This window comes from Colius striatus, chromosome 3 (genome assembly GCF_028858725.1).
Source record: "Colius striatus isolate bColStr4 chromosome 3, bColStr4.1.hap1, whole genome shotgun sequence".
NCBI lineage: Eukaryota > Metazoa > Chordata > Aves > Coliiformes > Coliidae > Colius > Colius striatus.
Genome location: NC_084761.1, coordinates 17,284,450 through 17,307,732, shown reverse-complemented (window position 1 = coordinate 17,307,732; position 23,283 = coordinate 17,284,450). Strand labels below are relative to the sequence as shown.

General features: G+C 47.6%; 1 protein-coding gene across 2 annotated transcripts in view; it reads left to right on the top strand.

Moving 5' to 3' along the window:
* Positions 1-2,487: 2,487 nt before the first annotated feature.
* Positions 2,488-23,283, top strand: part of PKD1 (polycystin 1, transient receptor potential channel interacting) — a 96,994-nt gene continuing 76,198 nt past the window's right edge. For both annotated transcript variants that reach the window (XM_061994319.1, XM_061994318.1), the window contains exon 1: positions 2,488-2,805. In XM_061994319.1, coding sequence (XP_061850303.1) covers positions 2,552-2,805 — 254 coding nt within the window. In that variant the 5' untranslated portion in view covers positions 2,488-2,551. The remainder of the gene's footprint in view (positions 2,806-23,283) is intronic.

Sequence of the window (23,283 nt, the reverse complement as noted above, 5' to 3'; positions counted from 1 at the left end):
GCAAGCTGCAGAGTGATGGGGAACGAATGGTGCACTGGAAACAGCTGGTGGAGAGAAGGGGTCCAGCCCTAAGGGGCAGCAGGAGCTCTGGGAGGAAGGCAGCCCTGCTTGGCTGCACAAGCTGCTTCAGACAAGTACAAAACAATCCTCACCCTGGCATGGAGGCAGCTGTCTGTTTGAGGGATGCAACCTCTCTGCGGGTAGGTGACCTCTGCATGGCAGGGGGACAGCTCTTCTCACAAACACGCTTGCTAGACACATTTCCAGAGGTTTTCATAAAGACAGTAATTGCTGCAACAGCCTTGCTCGAAAAGACCGTGGCTTCGGTTTAGCACGTGGGCAGTCCCAGGAACTCCTGGGGACACTTGCCTGCTTGATGCCAAGGCTGAGCTCCAGCAGTGTGCTGCGTGGAACTTAAATGTTGCACATGAATACTTTGAAGGATGAGCTGCAACAATTAATGGAGTCACGTAAGCAAAGAGCAAGATGCTTTTGTTCTTGTTTAGCAAAAAAAACCCAAAAACACCCTCCTGAAAGTTTCATCTGGATCAGGAAATCTCAGCTGGAAAAGTGCTTCAGTTGATACTTCAGATACCATCCCACACAAAGCAAAAGAGCCCTTGTCTCTGTGGGATGGGCAGGATTCATTGCTCCGTCCTCAGATCTCAAATGTCCCTCCCTGGGCCACTTGCTGCAGGAAAGCATTGGGCAGGGTGCACAGTCAAGTGCTCTCCCCAAATCTCCTGTCAGGTCAGCCTCCAGCAGCTTGCTGCCTGGTGCTAGGCTTTCACTTCTCGTATGGACTACCACAAACACACGTTTGCTGGGCTCACGGTGGGAACTGCTGCTTTGACTGGACAAGAACCACCAGCTCTGCTTTGCAAGAGGGAGTGGTCCAGCACGGAACAAGTTCATAAACGACTTCTTCTATGTTTTACTTGAGCTTCCTTGTATCCTTCACTCGGCTGATGGCTAGAGCTGTGTCCTGTACATAGCATGGCATGGTAATGTGGCACATATTAAAATTAGGATCCCTGTAAAATTATCAGCTCTCACATCTTCTTCACCACTTTCAAGTGTGACTGGGTTTAGTTTTGGAGATGTGCCTTCCGTAAGTACAGAATGATGCCTCCTTTGGGTGTATAGATACCTTATATTAGTTATATTTTTCAGGCTTCTTAAACTAGAAGCACTTCAAATCACCGAGGAGCCATCATATAATGCCAGCGTTGATCTCACCAGGTCTGGCCTGGCCTGAGCCATTGCACGTGCCTTAGGTCCACACAGGGTGTGAGTGGCATTGAAAATGTGGTGACTTTGCTGTGGTTAGTGTTAAAAAACCACACTGAAAACTATCTGCCTTGTTCTTCATCTCTCCAAGATACCTGAATGAGCTGCCGTGCTGCAGTCATGTAATACATACCATATCCTGCAATGCTTGCTGGATTCCACAGGCTTGCAGCAGGCCTGGGAACACACACCAGCTGTGAGAATCAAGTGCCAAAAGCCTCCAGGGAGGGTGCAAATGGGTGTTTCTTTTCCCCACAGCCCAACATCATGTATACAGAGGAAAGAAAGCTCCATGCCGTCATTTTGAGACAATCAAGGTGTTTATTCAGCAGTTCCATGCTCCTTTGCCCACTTTGCCTGTTTTCTGAGATGCTGCCACCAGGAATGCCTGTGTACCCCAGGATACTCCTGATCCCCAGGATCGCCCTGCCCCTGGGCCCCCTTGGTCCTTGGCATGGCTCCTGCCCCTCAAGGACTGCCTTGCCCCAGGGAACTCCCTGCTCCCCAAAATGCCCGTGTCTTCTGTGATAGTCCCTGTCCTCAGGCTCCTTCCCCCTACCTCTAAGAACCCCCTGCCCCTTGGGTTGCCTGCTCCCTGAGATACCCATGTCCCCTGTGATGCTCCTGCACTCCAAGACCACTCCAGCTCCTCGGGATTCTCTTGTTCCAAGGATCCCCTGCCCTCTGGGATGCATCTTTCTCCCCAAGGACCTCCGGGATCCCCCTGCTCTCCGAGATGCCCATGTCTCCTGGGATGGCCCCTGTCCCTTGGGATGCCCTGCTTCCCGGGATGCCGGTGTTCCTCGGGATCCCCTTGGAGTCAGGCGAGCCCGGGAGCGGAGCGCGCTACCCTCGCCCCGGCCCTCAGCGCCGTCCTGGGGGCGGCCGCGCAGCGGGGGCGGCCCGGGCGGGCGGCGGGGCTGGAGCGGCGCCGGGTTTCCGCCGGGCGGGAGGCGGAGCGGGAGGCGGCGGCGGCGGCCGCGGGCCGGGCGGAGCGGAGCGCAGAGCCGAGAGGCGCCGGGCCGGGGCTGTCAGCGCGGCGAGCGGGAGCCCAGCGGGCCGGGCCGGGCGGCGCCGGGCGCCGAGCAGCGCGCACCGCCAGCCCTGCGGGGGAGGCCGCCATGCCGGGCGGGCGCTGAGGCGGGCGGGCGCGGAGCGGGGGGCGCGGAGCGGCGCGGCGGAGCGGGGCGGGGCGCGGCCGGGCCCGGCCGGCCGGCCGGGAGAGCGGCGGGCCGGGGCCATGCCATGCCCGTAGGGAGAGATGCCTTTTGGAAATGGAGACACTGGATCACAGCGCAAACATGGCGTCCCCGCGGCGCGGCTGCCCCTCTCGGGCTGGTGCCTGCTCTGCTCCCTGCTGTGCGGGGGGCTGGCGGCGGCCCGAGCGCCCCCGGCCCCCGACTGCCAGCCCTGCGCCGCTGACTGTACCTGCACCGGCCCCGCCTGCCTCGTCAACTGCTCTGCCCGCGGGACGGAGCGCCCGGGGGCCGGCATCCCCCCCGCCGCCACGGCGCTGTGAGTACCGCGGGGCGCGGCGGGCCCGGGCGGGCGGCTCGGGGCTGGGTGGGACGGCACCTTCGCTTGCCCTCGAGTCTGGTTTTGCGTTGGGCCGTGAGGGAGATGGGACGCGTGACAGCAGCAGCGAGCATGAAGGCACGGCAGAAAGTTTGCCATGCCGGGGTCGGACGTGGGCAGAAACGGCCCAAGAAAAGAACAAGGGAAAAGGGCTTTGGTACGTGAAGTATGTGGGCCCAGCCTGGCAGTGCTGCTCGGGCCCGGCAGCCTCATCCCGGGTAGGGCTGACGGTCCCCAAAAGTCAGGGCTGCGGGGATGCGCCGGGCTCCGCAGCTGGAGAAGCGTTTCCAGGACTCAGTCGAAAGCGGGGCGTCTCGGAACGCTGCTCGCGTCCTGACAAGGGCTGGCTACGCCTGGGGCACGTGGATAACACCGGTGCGAGAGATTTCAGACAGCCGGGTACCTCCGGCAAACCGTGGGACGGCCTTCCCCGTGGGCACGTCCAAGAGATCTCGGGAGCTACTGGGACAGGAGAATTTGTACCGGGAGTTTAATTTCTGAGGTTCTGGGGGAAATTGCAGGAGAACAGTGTCAGGAAAGGAGCAGCTGGATGTGGTTTGAACACTGTTCTGTTAACAGCAAATGCAAAACACTTTAGCAAAGTTCCACTGAAAAAATTTCCCTATGGAAGTGCTAAAATGGGATGACGGTTGTGTCTGATTCTGTTGTTTAGGGAAAATCAATCAGGAAGGTATGCTTCTTGGAGGATTGATACGGTGGTCCATGGCTCAGTCGCTTAAATAAATTACTGTGTGATGCAAAAAACAGATTTAGGAGAAAAGCATTTTTAAAAGTTATTTTTGTGCCTAAATTCGTTTTCCTTATGGGGCACCTTTTCTGTCCTTGGGGAGGCAAAAGCATCGAGCAGTTCATGTACGCGAGATGATGTGGGGCCAAGCACAGTACAAAAATCTCACATGAATTAATTTCTGCTGCTAATAACTGAAAAATCTGCTTTTCTATGTGGATATTCATAACTAAGTTGCCACTTTTTAGTGTCAGTAAAGATCAGGAGATATTGCAGAAGTTGTAAAGTACCACAGTAAACATTAGCTTGTAGGTCAGCAAGATTTGTCTAGACTGACTTCAGGAAAATGTGTGTCTCTAAATCCAGCAGACAAGGTGTTTTCCAACTGTATTCTTGCAAGATACTTTTAGACTTCTCCAAACAAACTAGCTATTGTTTGTTGCAGAAAGTCCCAAACTGGGAAAGGCTGATTTTCATTAAGGAGTTTCTGATGTTGTGTTATCTGTTGTCAGACAAGGGAATCTACAGCTCTGGTGACTGAACATGCCATACCAGCATGTTGCTGGTCACTTGTCGAGCAGCTTTCTGGGGGCTGCGATAAGTCCTTCATTTGGCTTTTTAAGGATTTGGGGTTATTACAGTGTGTTTCTAGGATTATTAATTTTGGTAGTTAAGTGTTTGAGACTGTTTATATTATTGTTGTTCCGAGGCGTTGAGTTGTAAAAGCTAAGCTCCCAGTACGTTTTGGATTAGGTCCTATTATGCAATGACAAATTGAAGTTGGACATAAAGCTCTTGCAGGTCAACAAAACAAAGTGTCCGGAATATGGGAAAGGGAAATCTGCTCAAGCAAATGGACTGAAAGGGCAGGATAGTGTTACTGACATCTTCCTCTGGTTTCTATGGGGAAATGTTTGTTTACAGCATTGTCGAGAACAGGGCAGTAAGGGGAAGAGCTTTGCCCCGCAGAGATCAGATTGTAGAGTCAGCCAGCAGATCATCTCCTGTGTAACACTCACGACTCGGCTGAAAAAGCGTGCACTGGTAATATTCCGATGACTGGTGTAAGATGTGCTGAAGCAGTCTGCTGGGGCACGTGGATTTCCTTTGGGGAGAAGTTTACTGCCCTGTGTGACCTCCTGACGATGGGAAAGAAGACATCTGTACTTACGCCGTCATTAAACCCATGAAAGAATTATGGATTCATTTCTGTCCGGATGAGAGCGAGTGGCTCATGGCACAGTGCAGTTATGCAAGCGGTTTTGTCTATTCATGCTCCCTTTATTCAATGCTGACAGATAAAGTAACTAATGCTTTAGTGATTGCTGTCTGTCCTCTCCTTAGAGGAAAGATTCTTTTTGTTTCAGTATCTCAACAAAACTTTTTTTTATGGTTAATTAATCTAAATGAAAACAGCCTTCAAGAAGGCTGAGTTCAGAAAATCAGCAAGGCCGAAGCTCCCTGGTTCTGCAGCTGGTGTGTGTGCTTGCAGTTGCACTCAGCAAATGGGATGCTGTACCTCTAGCTGTAGGAGTGAGGCCTAGGAAGTGAATTCCTCTCCTATCCGACATTATAGACATAGCAACTTTGAAGAAATAGATGCCAACTTTGGCAATGTTGTTACTAGGAGTACAGAAGACATGCCCCATCCAAAGAATCACTAAGGAAATAAGCTCTGCTGCTTGTAGACGCTACATACCTCGCTGGCAGCAGTCTCCAGGCAGACTGAATGGGAATATTGGCCCCCTCCCATCACTGGAGTCAGGTTCTTGAAGTGTAACGCAAAGTCTGGCTGGAATGGAGAGCAAAGTCTGTTTTTCCAAATAATCTGCCCTGCTCAACATTAAAAAAACTATACTTCAAGAGCAACACACTTCAAGTGGCAGCGTTTGCACTTCTGAGTTTCTCTGTGGCTGAGGAATCCTCTGATCTGATCTCTTTTCAAGTGCTCGGATTTTGTTTGCATTTACTTTGAGGCTTATCTGTTTCATGAGCTGGTATTGCTTCTTTCATTCCTCAACTGGGTAAATAAGCCTCATAAATTTTTTCCGACTTTCCCTTGCAAATATTGACTATTTCTGACACATTTTTAGTGTTGTGGTAGTTTTCAAGTGGAGATTAGAGTCTGATTTATGAGACTCGAGTTGAAACTTCCTTATTTTTCCTTGGTTAATGGGGAGTGTTGTTTGTGGATAGGTAAGAAGGAGAAGGTGAAAATATCAGGAGCTGTGGTATCGCCAGACTCCCGCAGAAGCAGAAGCTTTGCAGCTTTGAGGGTCATAATTTTCATCTAAAAGCCAGTGAGGCTTTGTTTTCCATGCATTTGGCAGTGAGCCCTGGGGATACATTGCCTAGCCAGTGACTTCACCTAACTCCTTAAAATAAACAGATTTTATTGTTCAGGAGCCTACAGTCTGTGATATTTTAAATTTCAAGAGATGGCAACAATTGGTAGGTTTTGGTATTGTTGTGTGGTGCGGGAAAAGCTTTTCCAAGGTTTGAGGTGTCTTCAAAATCTATCGAGGGGAAAAGAAATACAATTAAAACTCAAATCCAATTCAGGTAAAAGCACAAGCAGCGATGTGTCTGTACAGTAGCGTCCAGTCCACAAAGGCAAAATAGCTTTACTGCCTTTCCTAGAAAAAAACTTAAACGGGCTGGAATGTCGTTCTTATAAGAAGCCGTATCCCCAGCAAAAACAAGACTGTGTTTCTCTTTTGTAAGAAATTCTGGAGGGGGAAAAAGGCCCAAATGAGGTGCTAGAGAAATATTTTGCAAACAAGATTCATTCAGCCTGTGGAAGGGACCAGTCACAGAAGCAAATTCTAGCTGTAGTTTAAGCACCAAACTGAGAGGCAATTCTGTTTTACTCTATCAGAGCACAATGCTCTGTGGTGTTAGTGAGTGTCACCATAGTGCCAGTAAAGCAGAGAAACATGAGCAGAAGGTTGGTGTTGTTTATTGTGCTCCTTCCTAAATCTTATGAGAAATTTGAGTGCTGTTCTGATGAGTGAAAAAACCCTTTTGAAAATATTGACCTTTTTTTGGTGGTGTTTAAAAATCTACACGCAAGATTGTCTTTCTGGGTAAGAAAGGACATCCCCCAAAGAGGTAGCTTTTGACGGTGTTCCTGCTCCATGACAGATGTCCTGAGCAGCATCAGGGTGCCTCACCTGCTCAATGTTAGCCCAGCATTTAAAGATTTGCAATTCGGTGCAGCCAAACCTGTGAACCCTGGTAGTGACAGAAAACCACACATTAAAAAGCTAAACATCTCGCAGCTCTGCTCAGCCAAAGGAAGAACTGCTGTCTGAATGCCCGATCCTGGCCTGTGGCAAACATTAGTAGAAGGGAACAGTGTGTTTCTGCTCATTATATCTTTTGGGGTTTACCGTGACATCTGCTGTGTTTTTTACCAAGTACTGTTTACATTGATTTTTCCCTCTAATTTGAAATTTTTAAGTTTATTGGTGGTGTCTTTCTGCGTATGGCCTTTTCCCTGTTGGAGTGAAGAGTTTCTCCTCCTTGCAAGCTTCCACTGTCTCTCACATTTCACCCAGCTGCTCTCTTTCTGCTGTAACAAAGAGGTTTTTTTAAAAAAGGAAAATCACTTATTTGAGAAGGTGTGGTGAAATGGACTCATATGGCTTGTTAATATTTCTCTCCCTATTTGCTGCTTAATGGGATTCCTTGTTTTATCTCTTTTCTTGCCGCATTGTCCACAGTGTGGTTTCCACAATGCATTTCTGTGTCATCCTTTCTCCATTCTTTCAAGCTTTATTGTCCTTTGATCATTGCAGTTCAGCTTGATTTTATATCTTCTTATATATATATACACATATATATATCTTCTTATATCTTTACCCCATATGTTCCCAAACGTTTCTCTGAGTGGTTATAAGTGAGTAAGAAGGTAAGCAGGAGTGAAGGACAACTCAGGAGTAAAGACGTGCTTTTCAGTGCCACAGTGGAGTGGGCTGGGAGCTGCACAGAGGTTCTTGCTCTTACTATGAGGAGAGTGCATGAGAGAGTGTGGGGGGACACAGCACTTGTGAATTAGTCCATCCATAGCCAAAAGCACAATTTAGGCAGTCACAGTCACTGTCAGAGAAAATATATGTCTCTTCCACAGTGGAAAGTTGGCAACTCCGCTCTTGGGCTGCACTCATGGTGTTATTGCTATTCAGAAGAACCCCTGCATCAGCCTACTCTTCTCTCCCCACACATCAGCCCACCCTTCTCTCCAGACCTTGCTGAGATTGGGTTTAAAGACTGCAAAGCTGCAGGGACTGTACCAGGATGTAGAGCTGCTGACCATGCTCCCCTTGTAGCTACTGTTACTTCCACAAACACGCTGTGCCAAAGTCGCTGCCTGTCTCAACAGGAGAATGAAACTATCAAGTGAGACCTCCCTGGCCCTTATTTCTTTTCTTTTGCAGTAAAGAACTAACTTGTTTTTTTGTATTGAAGGACTGTGGTTTACTCAGACACTGAAGTTAACTTGGCGTCTCTGTTTGCCAAAACTAAAAATGTCAAAGTATAACGTAGTTTTTGCTTTGCATGGGGCACAAAAAGCAAAAAACCTTGTGATTACAGCTGTTTTTTTTTTTTTTTTAAAGGATAGCTATCATCAGGAAGAGCATCAACATGCAAGCTGGCCATAGTAGCATTTGTGGTACTTTATAGGAACTGTGACCAGCAAACATTCTGTCCTCACTTACCAGCTCTTCCCATTCTGGTGATATGCTGCTGCTGGATTTGAACTGAGATAATCACAAGAAAGTGTAATATTTATCAGTCATCTGTTTCTGCCAGTCTGATAGTAAAAATAGTTCCCCTCAGGTTAGGAAGGAGTACATCTCTGGCTTGCCAACATCAGGCCTAGTGAAATCTTTAATAAGCTGAAATTGGAGATACAGTTTCACTTGTGGCATACGGTTTTGTGTTACTCTGTTTGATCCAGTGTCTATCTTAATTAGCAACCTGTGTTAAGATAGTGTGATACACTGGTTTGCTATCAGTACTTGACGGAAGGAAATGATGATGCTCACTTTGTGGTAATGAATCTCCCATTTTCAGTCCTGGTGCATGTGTGTTGTTCCCTCCAGTCTGTATGGGCTGGCCTCGGGCAGTGTGGCATGGGGGAGGCGATGGGACTCTTCCCGCTGCTGTCAGGCTGGCATATGCTCTTGAGCATCGTCAGGAGAAGGCTGTACTCACCCTGACAGCAGACACAGTCTGCAGCAGCTCTTGCTTGTGACAAGCCTGTGGGACAAGCTGTAGTGACAGGAGTTCTGGATCCAAGCCAGGACTTAATCAGCCTGTTCTTATTCACTTGAACTTCTACATGGACCCCATACTATGCCCTTTGTTTCTTTTGGTAACTGCTGGGCAAATTATATTCTGCTCTGTGCAATACTCTCCTGTACGTCTGTGATGAAGCCATGAGGTTTAATCACTGATTTGAACCTGAGGTTTCCAGGGTTGAGTTTGTGCCCACCTCCTTGGACAGACATTGCTCATAATACTTGCAGATCCCCAGCAATGGCCTCTCCGCAACTCCATTGCAACATCCCCTGGCAGGACCTCAGCCCTGGCTCCCGCAGGATCTGTGCTGTGCTGGGCTTCTCTGGCAAGGAGGGGGACTTACGCAGATACAGAAGAAAAAGAACAGTTTTTCCTGCAGCTTTGGTTGAGACAGGCAGTGAAGCCTCTCCTTCCTCTCCCTGGTGTGGGGGCTTGTATGGGATTCTGTAAACACCCTTCCCAGCTTGGTCAGCGGGCACAAGTCCTGCAGTGGGTTAAATTGGTTCTGCTACAGCAAATGCTTCATGGTCAGGGAGAGGTGGGAGTGGCTCTCTAAAAAGAGGATCTAGGGTGTGGGTTGAGTCCTCCTGAGGGAGGAACCCGAGGAACAGCTAAGCCTGGGAAAGCCAGAGCCCAGACAAATTGTGTTGGCTAAAGTTGTTAGTTTCTCTCTCAAAGCCACGCCTCGGGAAGAGGGTGGAGTGAGTCCTGTCTGAAGCATGCAGCTTTTGGTTTAGGTCAGGTTGGTGAAAGCATCTGTATATAGTTCCATCAGAACCCTGTGGTTCTTGCTGCCCTGAAAACACACCCAAGGTGGTTAGCTGGAAGGTGGTGCGAATCACTGTGAATACAGAGCTGTGAGTCAAGGGGTAGCATCTCGCATGAGCACATGGGTCCCTGTAACAGCTGAACACTCCCCCCACCCCCCCACCGTTCCTTTTTGTGCTTTTTCTGTATTTGTTTTTGTAGGGCAACCTTGGGTTGTTTGAAGGAGCACTACAGAAGTGGCTATTTTTGTTCATCTGCTTGCCTCACAGCTGGGCTGATTGTGTTTTAGGAGTGGGATACAGCTTCGCCTTTCCAAGTGTGGCTTGGAAAAAACAGATGTTTCAGTTCCTGTCTCCACTGCTGATGCTCCCACATGCCATATTTCCAACAGCAGGACATCAGTGCTGGCATGGAAGCCCTGGGCTGTGCCCAGGGGAGGCCTTGCGGGGCTCTTGGGCTTGCCAGTGTCTGCCTGCTCTTTATGGCACCGTCAGGAGAGCTGCCCACACAAGTGTTAGCTTTGAGGGGACACACATCGCTTCTCACACCTGTGTTTGCAGGCACCCTGGCGTCTTGCTGGCGGTGGGACCAGCACGCTGTCAGTATGGGAGTGTTCACGGGTTTTGCCTCATGGGTTGCTTCTGTGCTGGTGCTTAATGGCTTTCACATGCACAGGCTGCACAGTTGTTTGTGAGTGGAGACAACCTTCTGTGACGCAGTCTTCGGGCAGTCCATGGGGTGATAAGAAAAATAATCATGGGCCCTATCCCGCCATGTGCACTCTCAGCACAGGGTGTGTGTGCTGCATTTCCTCTTCTGGGGCCTAGAGAGCTGAGGGAACGCTCTGAAACCACAATGAGATGCAGAGTAGAGAGTCTCTGAGAAAAGTGTTGCAGCCACATTCCCTCCACTTAGCCATGTTGTTTTTACTGACTCAGACACCTCTGTTAAAGCTACATTTCTTCCTCAGAAAGAGGGGTGGGAAGGGGATTTTGGGATAATGTCTTGCCTTGTCAACCACAGATGCCCGCCCAGGAGGGTGTGAAGACCTTGTGCAAGGGTCTGTGCTCTGTCTAGGTTGGTGCAGACAGCATTGTATGCTGCTGGAGCATGGAGCTGGCCCTCGGCAGAGAGTTGTGTTTCACCCCTCCCCAGATGAAAAGGATTGGAAAGCCTTCTGGAAAGAGTGAGTTTTCAAAAGGAGGAGTTTGGATATGGAAAGAGCAGTCAACTAGCACCTTTAATATTTTGTTTTGTTGTACCACTTGTGGGATGTCATAGCTTAGGCACAGTGCAGACACAGCAAAGAAACAGCTCTTTCCCAAGACCTGCAGGTGGGCCCAACAATCCTGGAAAAGGATATGCTTAGAATATGGGCACTTGTTTGTGAGGTGTCAGCCGAGCTGCTGCCATTCCAGTCTCATAAATAATTCCAGCAGGCCATGTAGCGGCTCCTTTGTGAGATGTCTCACAAAACTGTCCTTTCACCTAAGCATAGTGCAATTAAAAAGAAATCTTCCATTTCCTGAAAGAAAACAAAGAATTCATCTGAAATACGATGCAAGGTGATTCTCTGGGAGAAGAGTTTGCATTGGAAAATATCTTGGCCCATGACCAACCCTCCATGAGGCATCTGTGGAGGGCAGGTCGTTATTGCAACCTGTGTGATTTTCTAGAAGAGGACTGTTATGGAAGGAACAAGTTGGTGAGGGCATTCACCAGGATTCCTTCTCAGCTACTCCACTACAGGGTAAAAAAAAGTTTCCCTGTCCTTCCCAACTCTGGAGGTGATTGCAAATAGAGAGCCACTGAAATGAACAAAGTGACGTTGGCCAAAGATTCATAAGTAATGAATTAAATCTCTGCAGACCAAAGGTTTCTATCAGAGTGTGAGAAGATTATTTTACTCCTACAGAGTGAAAATATGAAGTCACTGGCATTACAGGCTGGACTCTGCCTAGATTGGTGATCTCTGATTGCATGGATAAGTGCAAAATTTGTATCAGAAATCTTAAAGTGAGTGTAGACAAAACTGAAGAGGTAAGACAAAAGCTAAAAGAGGCCAAGGGTTAGACCATGTTGGTCTTTCAGTTGTATTAAGAAGATTCACTGTAGCTAATATATATGGTGGATCATTCATACTAGCAGTAAGTAATGGCTTTACTTAAGAAAAGAACCCAAACTGCTGCCCCTTTGTGCATTAAAGCTGTTGTAGGGTATAGCATGAATTAGGACAGCACCATGGAAACAAAGCTTAAGCTGTCTGGGTGGTACTCGATGCTCTGCTAGACTGACACAACACAATTCCCAAGTTTTAATTTAGAGAGAAGGCACACCCCATTTTTTGCAGGGAGTGCCAGGAGCATCACTGGTTCTTGAATCTGTGTTTTGTACAACACAAAATAGCTTCAGTAGCCGAACAGACAGACTCTGAATGCCGAAACCCTTAGCCCTCTCTGCTTTCCCTCTTCTCACTCTTTGTATCCAGCAACCAGCTGTTTCTTGAAAATCCTTCTGCTTTTCTCCTGCCTGCAGGAGAGTAAACTGTCAAGGTAGCAATGTCACTGTGCTTGGATAATTTAGTTTCCAATTACATGCACAGATTGCATCTAATAGAGCCACCAATTTAAGTTTCATTACCCTGGATTTGCTTCATGCAGAGTTTAGTCACCCATTGTTACGCAGACATGCTGAAGTGTTACCCTCTGGCATAATTTAGAATTTACAGCATTTAAAGAGTTAATTACAGCTAGCAGTCAGATCTCTTAAAAGGAGCCAGCAAAGCCTACTGCTGCATTCTGTCTTCCTGTGGATTAGCTGTGACACATCCAAGTCTGTAGATTGATCCATAGCTTCAGAGAGAACTGGGAGAGGAGTCTATGTTTGGAAATAAACTTCCAACACCCCCGCTCCCACAGGACACAAAGCTTCCCTGGAGTAGATGCACTCTCTAGCTGCTTGGGAAAGACACTTCTTAAGTCATCGCAGAGTCCTGGATCCTTTGAGGGCATGCAGCCCTATTCCAGATGCTCTGCTCTTGCAGTTTGCTGGTCTGATCAGCAACATGGAGTATCTTTTTTGCCCTGTGCGGACTGAGCACAACTCCTGTTCATTCCTGTAGAGAGGGGAAGCAGCAGTGGAGCCAGGGTTGTGATTATTGGCTTTCCTTGCAGTTCCTGGAAGTTGCTAAACTCTGCAGCAGCCACGGAGGCTGTGTACAGAGTGCTTAAGGCCAGGATTTGCTTCGCCCTCTGTCCTCCCATCCACAATCAGGGAATTGAAGTGCATACCTTTGTTTGGGAAGAAAGCCCAGCTACTGAGGGCAGTGTTGTCTAACAGCTGGAACACAGAGGGGGAAGCAGGACTTCGTGGTTTTATTTTCAGTTCTGATCCTGGTTGTGTGGGCTGGGCTGTCATTGATTCATCTGCACTCAGTCTCCCCTGTCTGAGCAATGGGGCAGGTGCTTCCTTGCCTTGTGGGAGTATTGTAGTGGTTATTTATGGGAATAAAATGCTTGTGGAGGGTTTAAATGCTTGGCTGCTGGATAAATGCTCTGAATTTCCAATTCTTGATTGCTTGGTGCTGTGCCATCCTCGGGAGAGGGCAACAAAACATTATGCTATACCAACTCTTGGGAAACTGCTTCTCCACTCTGTGCAAGATAAATATCAGGACAGTAGAACACACATGCATTCTCATTTTGACAGACTTACTGGTAACCTTGGCCCTGCCTTCTCACCTGCTTATGCTTCAACCCCTTCCTGCCATCATCTTCTCAATCAAGCACTCAATCTAGTGCTTCACTGGTATGTGCTATATGGCAGGTACCAGAGCCAGCAGGATCTCACTGTGCTATCATAGCTGAAGAACTATTTGTTTTTCTTTTAAAGCATCTGAGAAAATATTATTTTTTTTGTTTTCTACCTATCTTTATTTTTTGTTTCAAGGCAATGGCATCCACTTCCCAAGTGGAGACATCCCAGCCCCAAACAGGAAGTCAATGTTGACTCCAGCCCAGGGTGCCAGCTCCTGAGAGAAATGTGGCTGCTCTCTGTGGGCTGCTCAGGGCAGGACTTGGGACAGGGTGCATTTTCCTCACCAGAGTAGCCTGGGGAAAGGCACTGCTCTGTAGCCCTAGAGTGCAGGTACAGAAATGGATGTGCAAGGCCAGAGCCAAGCTGCTGGGACAAGAAGCACCCCTACAGCAGGCCGGCAGCCATGCTCGTGAGCCTCACTCCCTTCAGCAGAGAGTGAGGACTGGGATGGCTCTGCAGGGTTGCTGGCACCTCCACTCTTTCTCCCTCAGCTGGGAACCATTTTAGTTCAACCATGCAGCTCTTTACCTCAGCCAGATGCGTTTTTAATCTCACCACCTGCCTGTGAAGCAGCTACTCCTCTCTCGTGCCATTTGCCTCCCCAGGTAAACCAGCCCACAGGCTCAGGGGATCTGGCAGCCAGTTTTCAGTGGTGTTAACAATCTGACCCTGTTTCTTGGCCCTGGGCAGCCTAGCAGGCCTGTAGCAGGAGCTTGTTATGGTTACCGTAGCACCACAGGGCTCATCATGGTCTCACAAATGGGCCCTCTGGAAACACAGGGTTTTGTCTGGGCTTGGCCAAACCCCAGCGCATCCATCTCCTTTCCTACCTTGTACCTCTGCTGTGTCTGTGGCCTCTGCATGGCCATAGACATGGGCATACAGGGCATACATGGGCATACAGGGCTGTGGCTCTGCATGTGCCTTTCAGTGAGGCAGGCTCAGCCTCAGGAAGGGTTGCCATGATGGCTCAAGACAGCTGCCCCGTGGGGCTGAGCCACTGCCTTGCCTTGGGTTCAGGCAGTCGGTTCAGGATCAGGTAGTTGGCAGCTCTTGGCTGTGGCATGGACTACAAGATCTCTGCTGTTTGTTGCTTATTTAATGATGGCTGATTGGAGGGAGAGGAGACTGGCCCTTTCCTCCTCCTCAGGGATGCATTTTGGTATTCTGACTGGTAGTTTGAGGATAGCTTGATCCTCTGCCTGAGTGCAGGACACGAAGAACAGTGTCTCTGCTGTGCTGCTGCCGCTGCAGCCTGGCTCATAGCCTTCCAGAGGGAGGGGTTCTGTCTTTTTCAATACGAAACACATTTCAGCAGAAGCATTGGTTTTTTTTCTTTTTTTCTGTATTGAATATAGAGCAAAAAAGCCCTCAGCAGGAGCTTGAACTTACTGTTGGGATGAGACAGGCCTGTTGCAGGGATGAGTCCCAATTCTTCTGCCTGCAACTCAATTTTTACATTTGCTTTTTATAACTTCTTGGGGTCTTACTTCTTGCAGGCTTACAGGCTGTCTGGCAGTGGCAAAGCCATTGTTGGCCATTTATGGGGAAGATAAGAATTTACAATTAGAGGCTGTGTGGGTGGCAGAGGGCAGCACAGGGGCAAGTGTGTGTGTCTGGTGTGACTGTGAGAACGGACTTGTCAGATTTAAATTACTGAATTAATGCTACAAAATTAAAGAGCATGGGAGACTTTTGTTGTTTTCTTCTGTTTCTGCACAGGCCACAGGCAGATAGGAGCCTTGGTGTTGTAGCATCGGGTCCTGGCTTATGGAGAGAATTGTTTTAATCCTTCCCACCTATGCTTTCAGGTGCACTACGTTGTGCTGAGCAAAGGCTGGTCTTAAACACAACCTGACCATCAGCATGTGCAGGATGTGGAATACCATGGCTCTCATATTGAAGGACAGGTTTCTGAGTCTTGGGATAGTGGGAATCCACTTATTTCAGGTGTCCATATACAGTTTCAGCTGGTGTTTTCAGCTAGTCATTAGGTAATAAGTTGGGGAGTAAATTCCTGACATATCAGCAGTGCTGTTGTGTTTTTGTATGTAAAGTTACCATAAGGCCCCATTTAAAATGCAGATTCAGTTGCATCTCTGTTCCATGGTACCACAGTGTGTGTGGGTTTTCAGAAAAGACCCAAAGCTCTGGGAAGTGGTTTGTGTATGTGTTGGGCCCTGGACAGGATTAGGACCTTGTAGTGCTGGGTACTGTATGCAAGCCTTCTGCATAACAGACCTCTTCCTTATAATAAAAATAGACAAGGCAAAAGAAGAAGGAAGTCTTCCTGGTTGTTGGCTAGGTAAGGGTGTAAAGGCTTTATGCTCGGAGAGTGTGAGGGAGTTACCTGAGGTCATATAGGGAGTTTGTGTCCGAGCCTGGCACTGAGCCCTGCCAGTCTTCTGAGGTACAACTGAGTGTAGTATATGTGTGGACTTGCACGTGCACATGAGGTCAATCAGACATGAGGACCTTGCAGTGTGAGGTGACTTCTTGGGGATGCACATACATCTTGCTGTCCCAGGTCTGAAGCATCTTCAGGCTGGCAGAGCTGCATTTGCTGTCTTGTCCTAGTCCCCAAGGCAGCACAGCATGGCTTAGAGGAGGTTCATTTTGGTGTGGGGAGAGCAGTATCTAGTCATCCTATCCTTGTATTGCCTTGTGAGGAGCTGTCCCTGCACTAGCTCCCACTCCTGGTGTGCATGAATATCTTGTAGCTCTGCAGGCTTGTGTGGGGACCATTCCTCCCTGGTGACCTCCATGAAGCAGGACTCATTTAGGTAAATTTGGTGTGACAAGAGGAGCAACATTTCATCATGAATTTATGCCGGGGTTCTGGATTAATCATTACTGCATTTAATGTGTTTTAACTCAAAGCCAGAACCATCCATGTCACCTGACCACTCTGCAAGCGAAACCAACAGGGTATCAGATTTTGGCAGGGCTTTGTTACCCGGAACTAGAGTTTCTGCAAGGCATGAGGGAATGGAGAGCAATGGTTAATAGGTAGGATGGAGTTAATAATTCACCGAATTCCTTAGCTACAAACTCTCTCCTCAATGTATTTTTTTGGTGTGTTGCTGGAAAGGAAATTGGGGTATGTGAAGCAAAACCATACTTAACAAGTCACAGTAGCCCTGGTTTGTGTAGAATTTCTTGCTTTTTGCTGAGGGTGGAGCTCCCCTGTGGCAGGAGATGCTTGAATAACTTGATAGAGCTGAGCAGTGCTGGGAAATTTGATATATCTGTACCTTTCACTTTGAATGCTTGAGCAAGAGATTGAAGAAGGAAGTGTCTGGCCTTTCACCTACCTGAGACCCAAAGCCAAGATCTGTATTTTTCTCACAGCAGTCAGTGGCATCACCAACACCTCAAAGAGAAGTGTGAGAACTTACCTTAATTAATAAAGTATCAAGGATGCAAATACTTAGAAGAGTCTTGCCCTGCCAGCCAAAACATGAGTCAGCTACCTCTCATAAATCTTGAGATTAAAAGTAAACCAAAATAAACCAAATGTTGTTGCCCTCTGGATTTTGATCCTGAAGTCCCACGTAGGTGACATTTGGAAGCATCTGTGTTTCTCAATAAGGAGATGTAGAGGGAAAAAAAAAGCACAGTTAAAAGGGAAGGAAAAATGTAGCTAGTATAATTTAATGTCATGATTCCATGATATAGCTTTAGGCAACTCATCACTTCTTTTATGGCAAGGTTAAATATATCCCCTAATTCCCTTTTTGGGGAATAAAGTGGGTCATCTAGAGCTTTGTACTATTAGACTAGATACAGGAGTTAGGATACAGACGAAGTTTTGAGGTTGCTAAAGGGGCAGCTGAAATATTGAGGGTCATTTTTAGAGGGTTCCTCATGGAATCAGATGGATTGTATGACATTTCTACTGTGTGGAGGTAAATATTTAATCTGTAGGTAACCCAAGGCTGAACTAGATACTGTATCAGATGGACCTAGCCTTTGATCCAGGAATCTGAGTCTGCCTTCCTCTCCGTCCCAGCCCTGATTCAGCTCCCAGACACCATTCAGACCTTGAGAAATTCTGTCCCTGAGTTCTGGCTTTTGCCTCTTTCTGGGGCAGTGAGTTGTAGAGTTGGCATGAGGGTTATGGGGTGGTGGCACAGTTGGAGAGGTTCTTCCAGCTCTTTCTTTGATTTCAGAGTTCTCTTCCATTGTTCTAGCCTCACCTTCTCTGCATGTTCAACAGGACTGTCTTACCAATATTTTCCTCATGCTTTCTGAGGACTCTGGTAAAAAATAAAAGTGTCTTGAAGCCTGATTCTGATCTGTCTTATAGCAAAGATCACAGTATTGTTCAGCTAAATACTGTAAACCCATGCCAGGAGTATAGAGGTGGGAGAACAGATTCATATTTTTCTGTGCTTGTCAGGCTTGTGAGCCTTTGAATGCCAAGGCTGACAGCTGGTGCCAGCCTCTGGAGTGTCTGCACCTTAATAGACATGGATAGACTGCTGGTGCAGCTGATTGCTTCCAATTTGAAACTGCACCCCTGATCGCTCAGTATGAGTTACCAGGACTTCCCGAGTGGAATCTCATGAGACAGCATCGTTAATGGGCGAGCAGAGGGAGCATTTTAAAGTGTGTTTGGTGATACGTTGACTGAAGGAAGATTTGTCTAAGAATACAAATGCCATTAGGTGGGAAAACCTTGCTGTGGATCTGTTCCCCATTTCTGAGCCAGCATTTGGCTGTCATGTCAAGAAAGATAGGTTATTTCAAGAAAAGTATGGCTTTTATTTGCTCACAGTTTCTTACATGGCTTTTTTTTTTGAGACTTTTAAGATCCCAGGTAGGATGAGCATGGTGGCTGTTTCCTCTGGGAGTGACTCTTGTGCAGGGAGGAGCCCCTGGAATGGGCTCTGTGGTTGCATTTCTTGTGAAGTCTTTCCCATTTCTTTCCACGCCATTAGTGATGCTCCCAGCCCTGTTTGCCTTCTCCATTAAGACGAAGCCACAGTCTGAGAAGGAGGGGGAGAGATCATGGAGGGAGAATTCTGAAATCACCCAAATCCACTGTTCAGAAACATCCAGTTGCGAAAGACTTTTCCTGGTAGGGGAAAGTGTTGGTTCCACAGGGTGTTTTAAAAGCCACTGCCTGAGCCTGTCTCTGTGCTGCCAGGCTCTGGACAGTTAACTGTGTGCAGTCGACCAGGGTCTGCTGGTCACTTTTCAGAAAACAAAACAAACCAAACAAGAAATAAAACCCCCAGCCTCTTGGAAGCAGAAGGCCAAGTATCACTTCAGGACCATTGCTGCAAGTGCAGAAGAGCCTTTCTAAGTCGGGAAAGGTCCTGCAACTCTTCGCTGAGGGATGAAACCAACTTCCTTTAATTTCTCTGGCAGCAACCTGTAGCTCTTCATCTTTTTTCCTTCTGCAATTCTGTCTTACCCTCATGAATCACTTGTAGTTGCCCTTTATCTGAAAGAAAGCCATATTTACACATCTCTCTTGTTCACCAAGTCAAGGAATGTAGCAGCTTTTCCCTACACCTCTTCAATCACAGATTTGCTGGTGAACTCTTATTCTTGCTCTGTGCACATCCAGCACACTGTTTATCCCTCAGCTGTTGCTCTGCTGCTCTGTTTAGCTCTCCTGTCTGCTATGATAGGCAGATGAAGCAAAAAAAAAAGTCAAATGAGAATGAAAAATAACCCAGTTGGTGTTAGTCATGCTGCAGAATGCGTTAGCAGTTCAACAACGGCCTTAAACACCTAGTGGGATCCAATTTAAACCCATAAAAATGAGGAAATCCGGACTTGGAGCGTGTTCTTCTACCTGTGTAAGCAGCCCTGCCGGTAGGAACTGTGGAACAAGCAGCCTAGGAAGGCTTTGGGATGTTTTCTTACTCCATTAAACAATTGTCTGTCCAAGGATTTATTTTTACTGCTCCTCCTGTTTCACACAGCAGGAAATTTAAAAAAACCAACCCAAATACACAAGACATAGATGCAAATTTTTATATGCTCAAATTTTGCTGAATGCAGGAGCTGGGACTCCAGGTAGCTTCACAAAAAATGTCATAATATTTGATGGTTCTGATAGTAATGAAATGATGTGCAATCCACACTCAAGGTCTCTGAGACCAGGAGATCTGCCTTCCTGTGATACGTGAGAATGCTCTTCACAACCAGAAACTGCTTTTTGCATTTATAACCCAGGCCCAAGCGTGGGCAAGTAATGGTTATCTCACTTTGAGTGCGTTGCCTTCCCTCTTCATCTGCTTGGCACGATCCTTCTCTTAGTTTGTTTCCAAACCCTGTAGGAACTGCCTATGAGGGACCCAAAATTCCTAATAAACTTCAGAGTCACCCCTCGCTCTCCTCTAGTCTCTCCTCTTGAGGGTGTCAGAAATCTTAGCCCCTTGGTGATGAGTGAAGACAGAGCTTTGCGAGCAGCAGCCAGTCCTGGTGCGGGTCTCTGTGTGTGCACGCGTGTGCTAACTGGGAGGACTCGGCAGTAGGAAGCATTTGCCAGACATGGCAGGCAGCTTTTGGAGTTTTCTTGGCAGGAGGGTGTGGAAAATGTTGGAAAGGAAAAATGGAGCAAAGGCAGTCTGTAGCTCTGTTTGCCTTGAGATCAGATGTGTGTGCACGGCTGGGGAGCTCTGCACCACATGCTCCCTGGTCCCTCTGCCTATATGAAATCCCTCTTCATTCAGTGCTATGCTTATAATCCCTACATGGCCATAATTTTATTTTGAGAGAAACAGTAGCTCTTTGACAGCACTCCAAGGGATAAGATGGACAGGCAGACTACTTGTTGGGAAAAGCCTCTGGGTCTTTGTCTTCCTGAACCCACTGACTACCACAAAGCACAGCTTCCAGCAAGTCTGAGCCACTATTTGTATGGTGAGGCAAGAGTGAGGGGTGCAAGCAGCGTGGGTTGATGCTGTTTGAATAGGCATGACTGGGCAGCAATCCCAGCATGACTTAGCTGAATAAGGGACTGATTTTGTCTTGTAGTGCATGTCCCAGGACCTTTTCTGACCACAGGTACCCAAGTCATGGTTTCCCTGTCTGCTGGAAAGCAGTGTTCCCACAGCATTTTGGCCTTCCTAGGCATGCACAAGGTGCCCAGCAGTCTGTCAGGGCAAGACATGCTGCCCTGTTGGCTGCTGTCAAATAGAGGGAGCCTCAGTATTTGTATTTGTTCCAGAGAGATCTGGACTTAGTCTTGTCAGCAGAAAGCAGCACCTCACCTCTGGCAGATCTGCAGGGCAGACCATGGATTAGAGTCTACCTCTCCTCACAGCAACACGATGAAGGAATCAGTTCCTGCTCCATGGCATCCCTTTCCTAGTGCACTGGCGATTCTTTTTGCTGTCTTGAACTCTGCTTTAAGGCAGGATCCCACCATTTAAGAGCAGTGGCTGTGTTTCAGCCTTGGATTGCATAATCACTGTGCTCAGAGTGTGCTTCAGCAGGCTAAGCTGGTAATGTCCTTTTGGATCTGAGAGGAAGAGGGGTGCTATGGAAACATAACTTGTTATTATTATACGGGAATGAAATTTGTTATTTCACTCTTCTGCCTCAGTTTGTGATTACACCATGGAGCAATTTTTAGCCTTGGCAAGAAGATGATTTAACATAAGACCAAAGATGCAGCTTAACTCGGTGTCTACCATAAATCCTGGGAAATGATGATGCCGTCTAAAGCTCAGTGTGCTTCCAGAACTGGGCAAATGTTCTTCCTGCCAGCACAGCTGATGTAAAGTCTGATTTATGAATGTGCTACTTCTTGACATTGCCATGGTGTCCAAAGATTACCAGGGATGTTTACTGAAACCCTCCAGAGTCTCTGTATGGAGCCTAAGAAGGGATCAGACTGAATTTACATGTCCTGCTGTGCCAAGCCTGCTCTTGGTAGCCTTCCAGTCTCCGATACTCGGAGCAGTGGCAATGGATGGTGCTAGCAGGACGCAGAGCACACTGGTGCCCTCTTCCCCTGCCACATGACACAGGAGAGCGGGCCGCCTTCCTTCGCTTGCTGGGGACACCTTGTCCGTAGTATTTTATTGGGCTTGGCATTGTGTGGGTTCATGGCCTTCTTACTATTTTAAAGAAAGCAAATTTACTTGTGGTTTGTATTTACAGCTAACACCCTCTTACACAACCACCCTCATGGTTTTTTATCTTCAGCTTATGAAGAATAGAATCAATTTGTATGTAATTGTTAAATCGAGTCGTAGTCCAAGACAGTTGCCTGAACCTGAAGCAAAGCATCAGCCTCTCCAAAGAGTCCTCAGTGAGCACTCCGTGTTTCATTTTGAGCAGCACTGCGCCATAGAGGGGCCTCCACTGTGGGTTTCTGTTTTACTCAACAGAAAGTGAAACAATAACAACAAAATCAGCCTGTTCATAGTAGAAAAAAAAATAAAGTAGAAGGGCTGTGACTTTTTTTGTTTTTTAAGCTGTGTATCTGCTCCAGTGACATCTGTCCTGTTGGGTCATCTGCCCTGATGGTTTGTTTCTTCGTTCTTGGTGTGTACTTTGACAACTATGAGATATGCTGTCACTGTGGGTGTTAAGAGAGCAGTAAATGCTTGTCCTTAAGGTGAATAGTCAGGAGATCTGTGCCTAGGAGCTTTGGAGAAAAACTGAATTGAGGAAGATTTAAGCTGACTAATCAATAAAAGATTTCTGAGAGGAGGAGTCAGCTTCTGGGGGAAAGCCTCTTTGCTGCAGCCATTTGAAACTGGAGTGAAGGAGAGGCCGGGCAGGCTGTTGTGGGGCAGACCTTCATCCATTCCCTGTGAGCCTTCAGCATCTCAGCTCCATGCTGGGTTGCTTCTGTGAGGGGGTCACTACTTCTGTGGGGACACTACAGGGTGTTGAGTCTGTGAACCACTGTGACAGTCCCATCACATGCTTGCCTGGGGAGGAGACAGTAATTTAACAGTTTGATTTGCCTGTACATACTGACCTGGGAAAGAAAAGTCTCTTGGCTTTTGCATATGAGAAGAAAGAAAAGTACGTAGAATGGACTGCTGCTGGTGAGGTTCACCCCTGGGCACAGGACCAACACAAACACTGCCCATGAAACCACTTCAGCCTTATTCTGAGGTCTTGAGGGGCAGAGGAGGGTTTCACAGGCCTTGTTTTGGTTTTATACGTGGGGAAATGCTTAACCCTGGCTAGCTGAACCACAGCAGTCTTCGCTTGGGACTTCTCACCAGGGCTGCAGCATACAGCATCTTGAGCAGATGCAGAAATCAGACTGTGGGCTCTGGGATGTGCCCTGGCAGTTCTTGCTAATGTCATTAAGAGATCAGGGGGGAAAAGCATTGTGAAAACTTCAGGGAAGAGGTACTTGCTGGAAAGAGAGAATAATTAAATAAAAAAGGTGGCTGTAGGAGAAGAAAATAAAAATGCTGATTGTGAATCACCAGCTGTCCGTGACTTTCCCGCTGTAAAAGGTTGAATGGTCTGGTCAGTGTATTTGTGCTGGCAGTGAGTGATCTCTGCAATAACAGCCGTACTCTGTTTAGCTTTGCTACTATTTGGAGGATCTGTGCCAGGACTTATTGAAATGCCCCCCCCGCAAGCATTTAGAAGAGCTTTTAAGTCTGGGGGGTCTGTGGCAGCAAAAGCCCCTACTCATTCAGTCTCTAGAGAAACTGGCTCTGCTTAAAACCAGTAATAATCCCCAGTAGGATGTTTAAGTGTGGTGAGACATTTAAAACGACAGCTTTTAATGGGATCAGGAAAGGAATACCTCCCAGTAGTATTTGCAGGTATTAAACCAT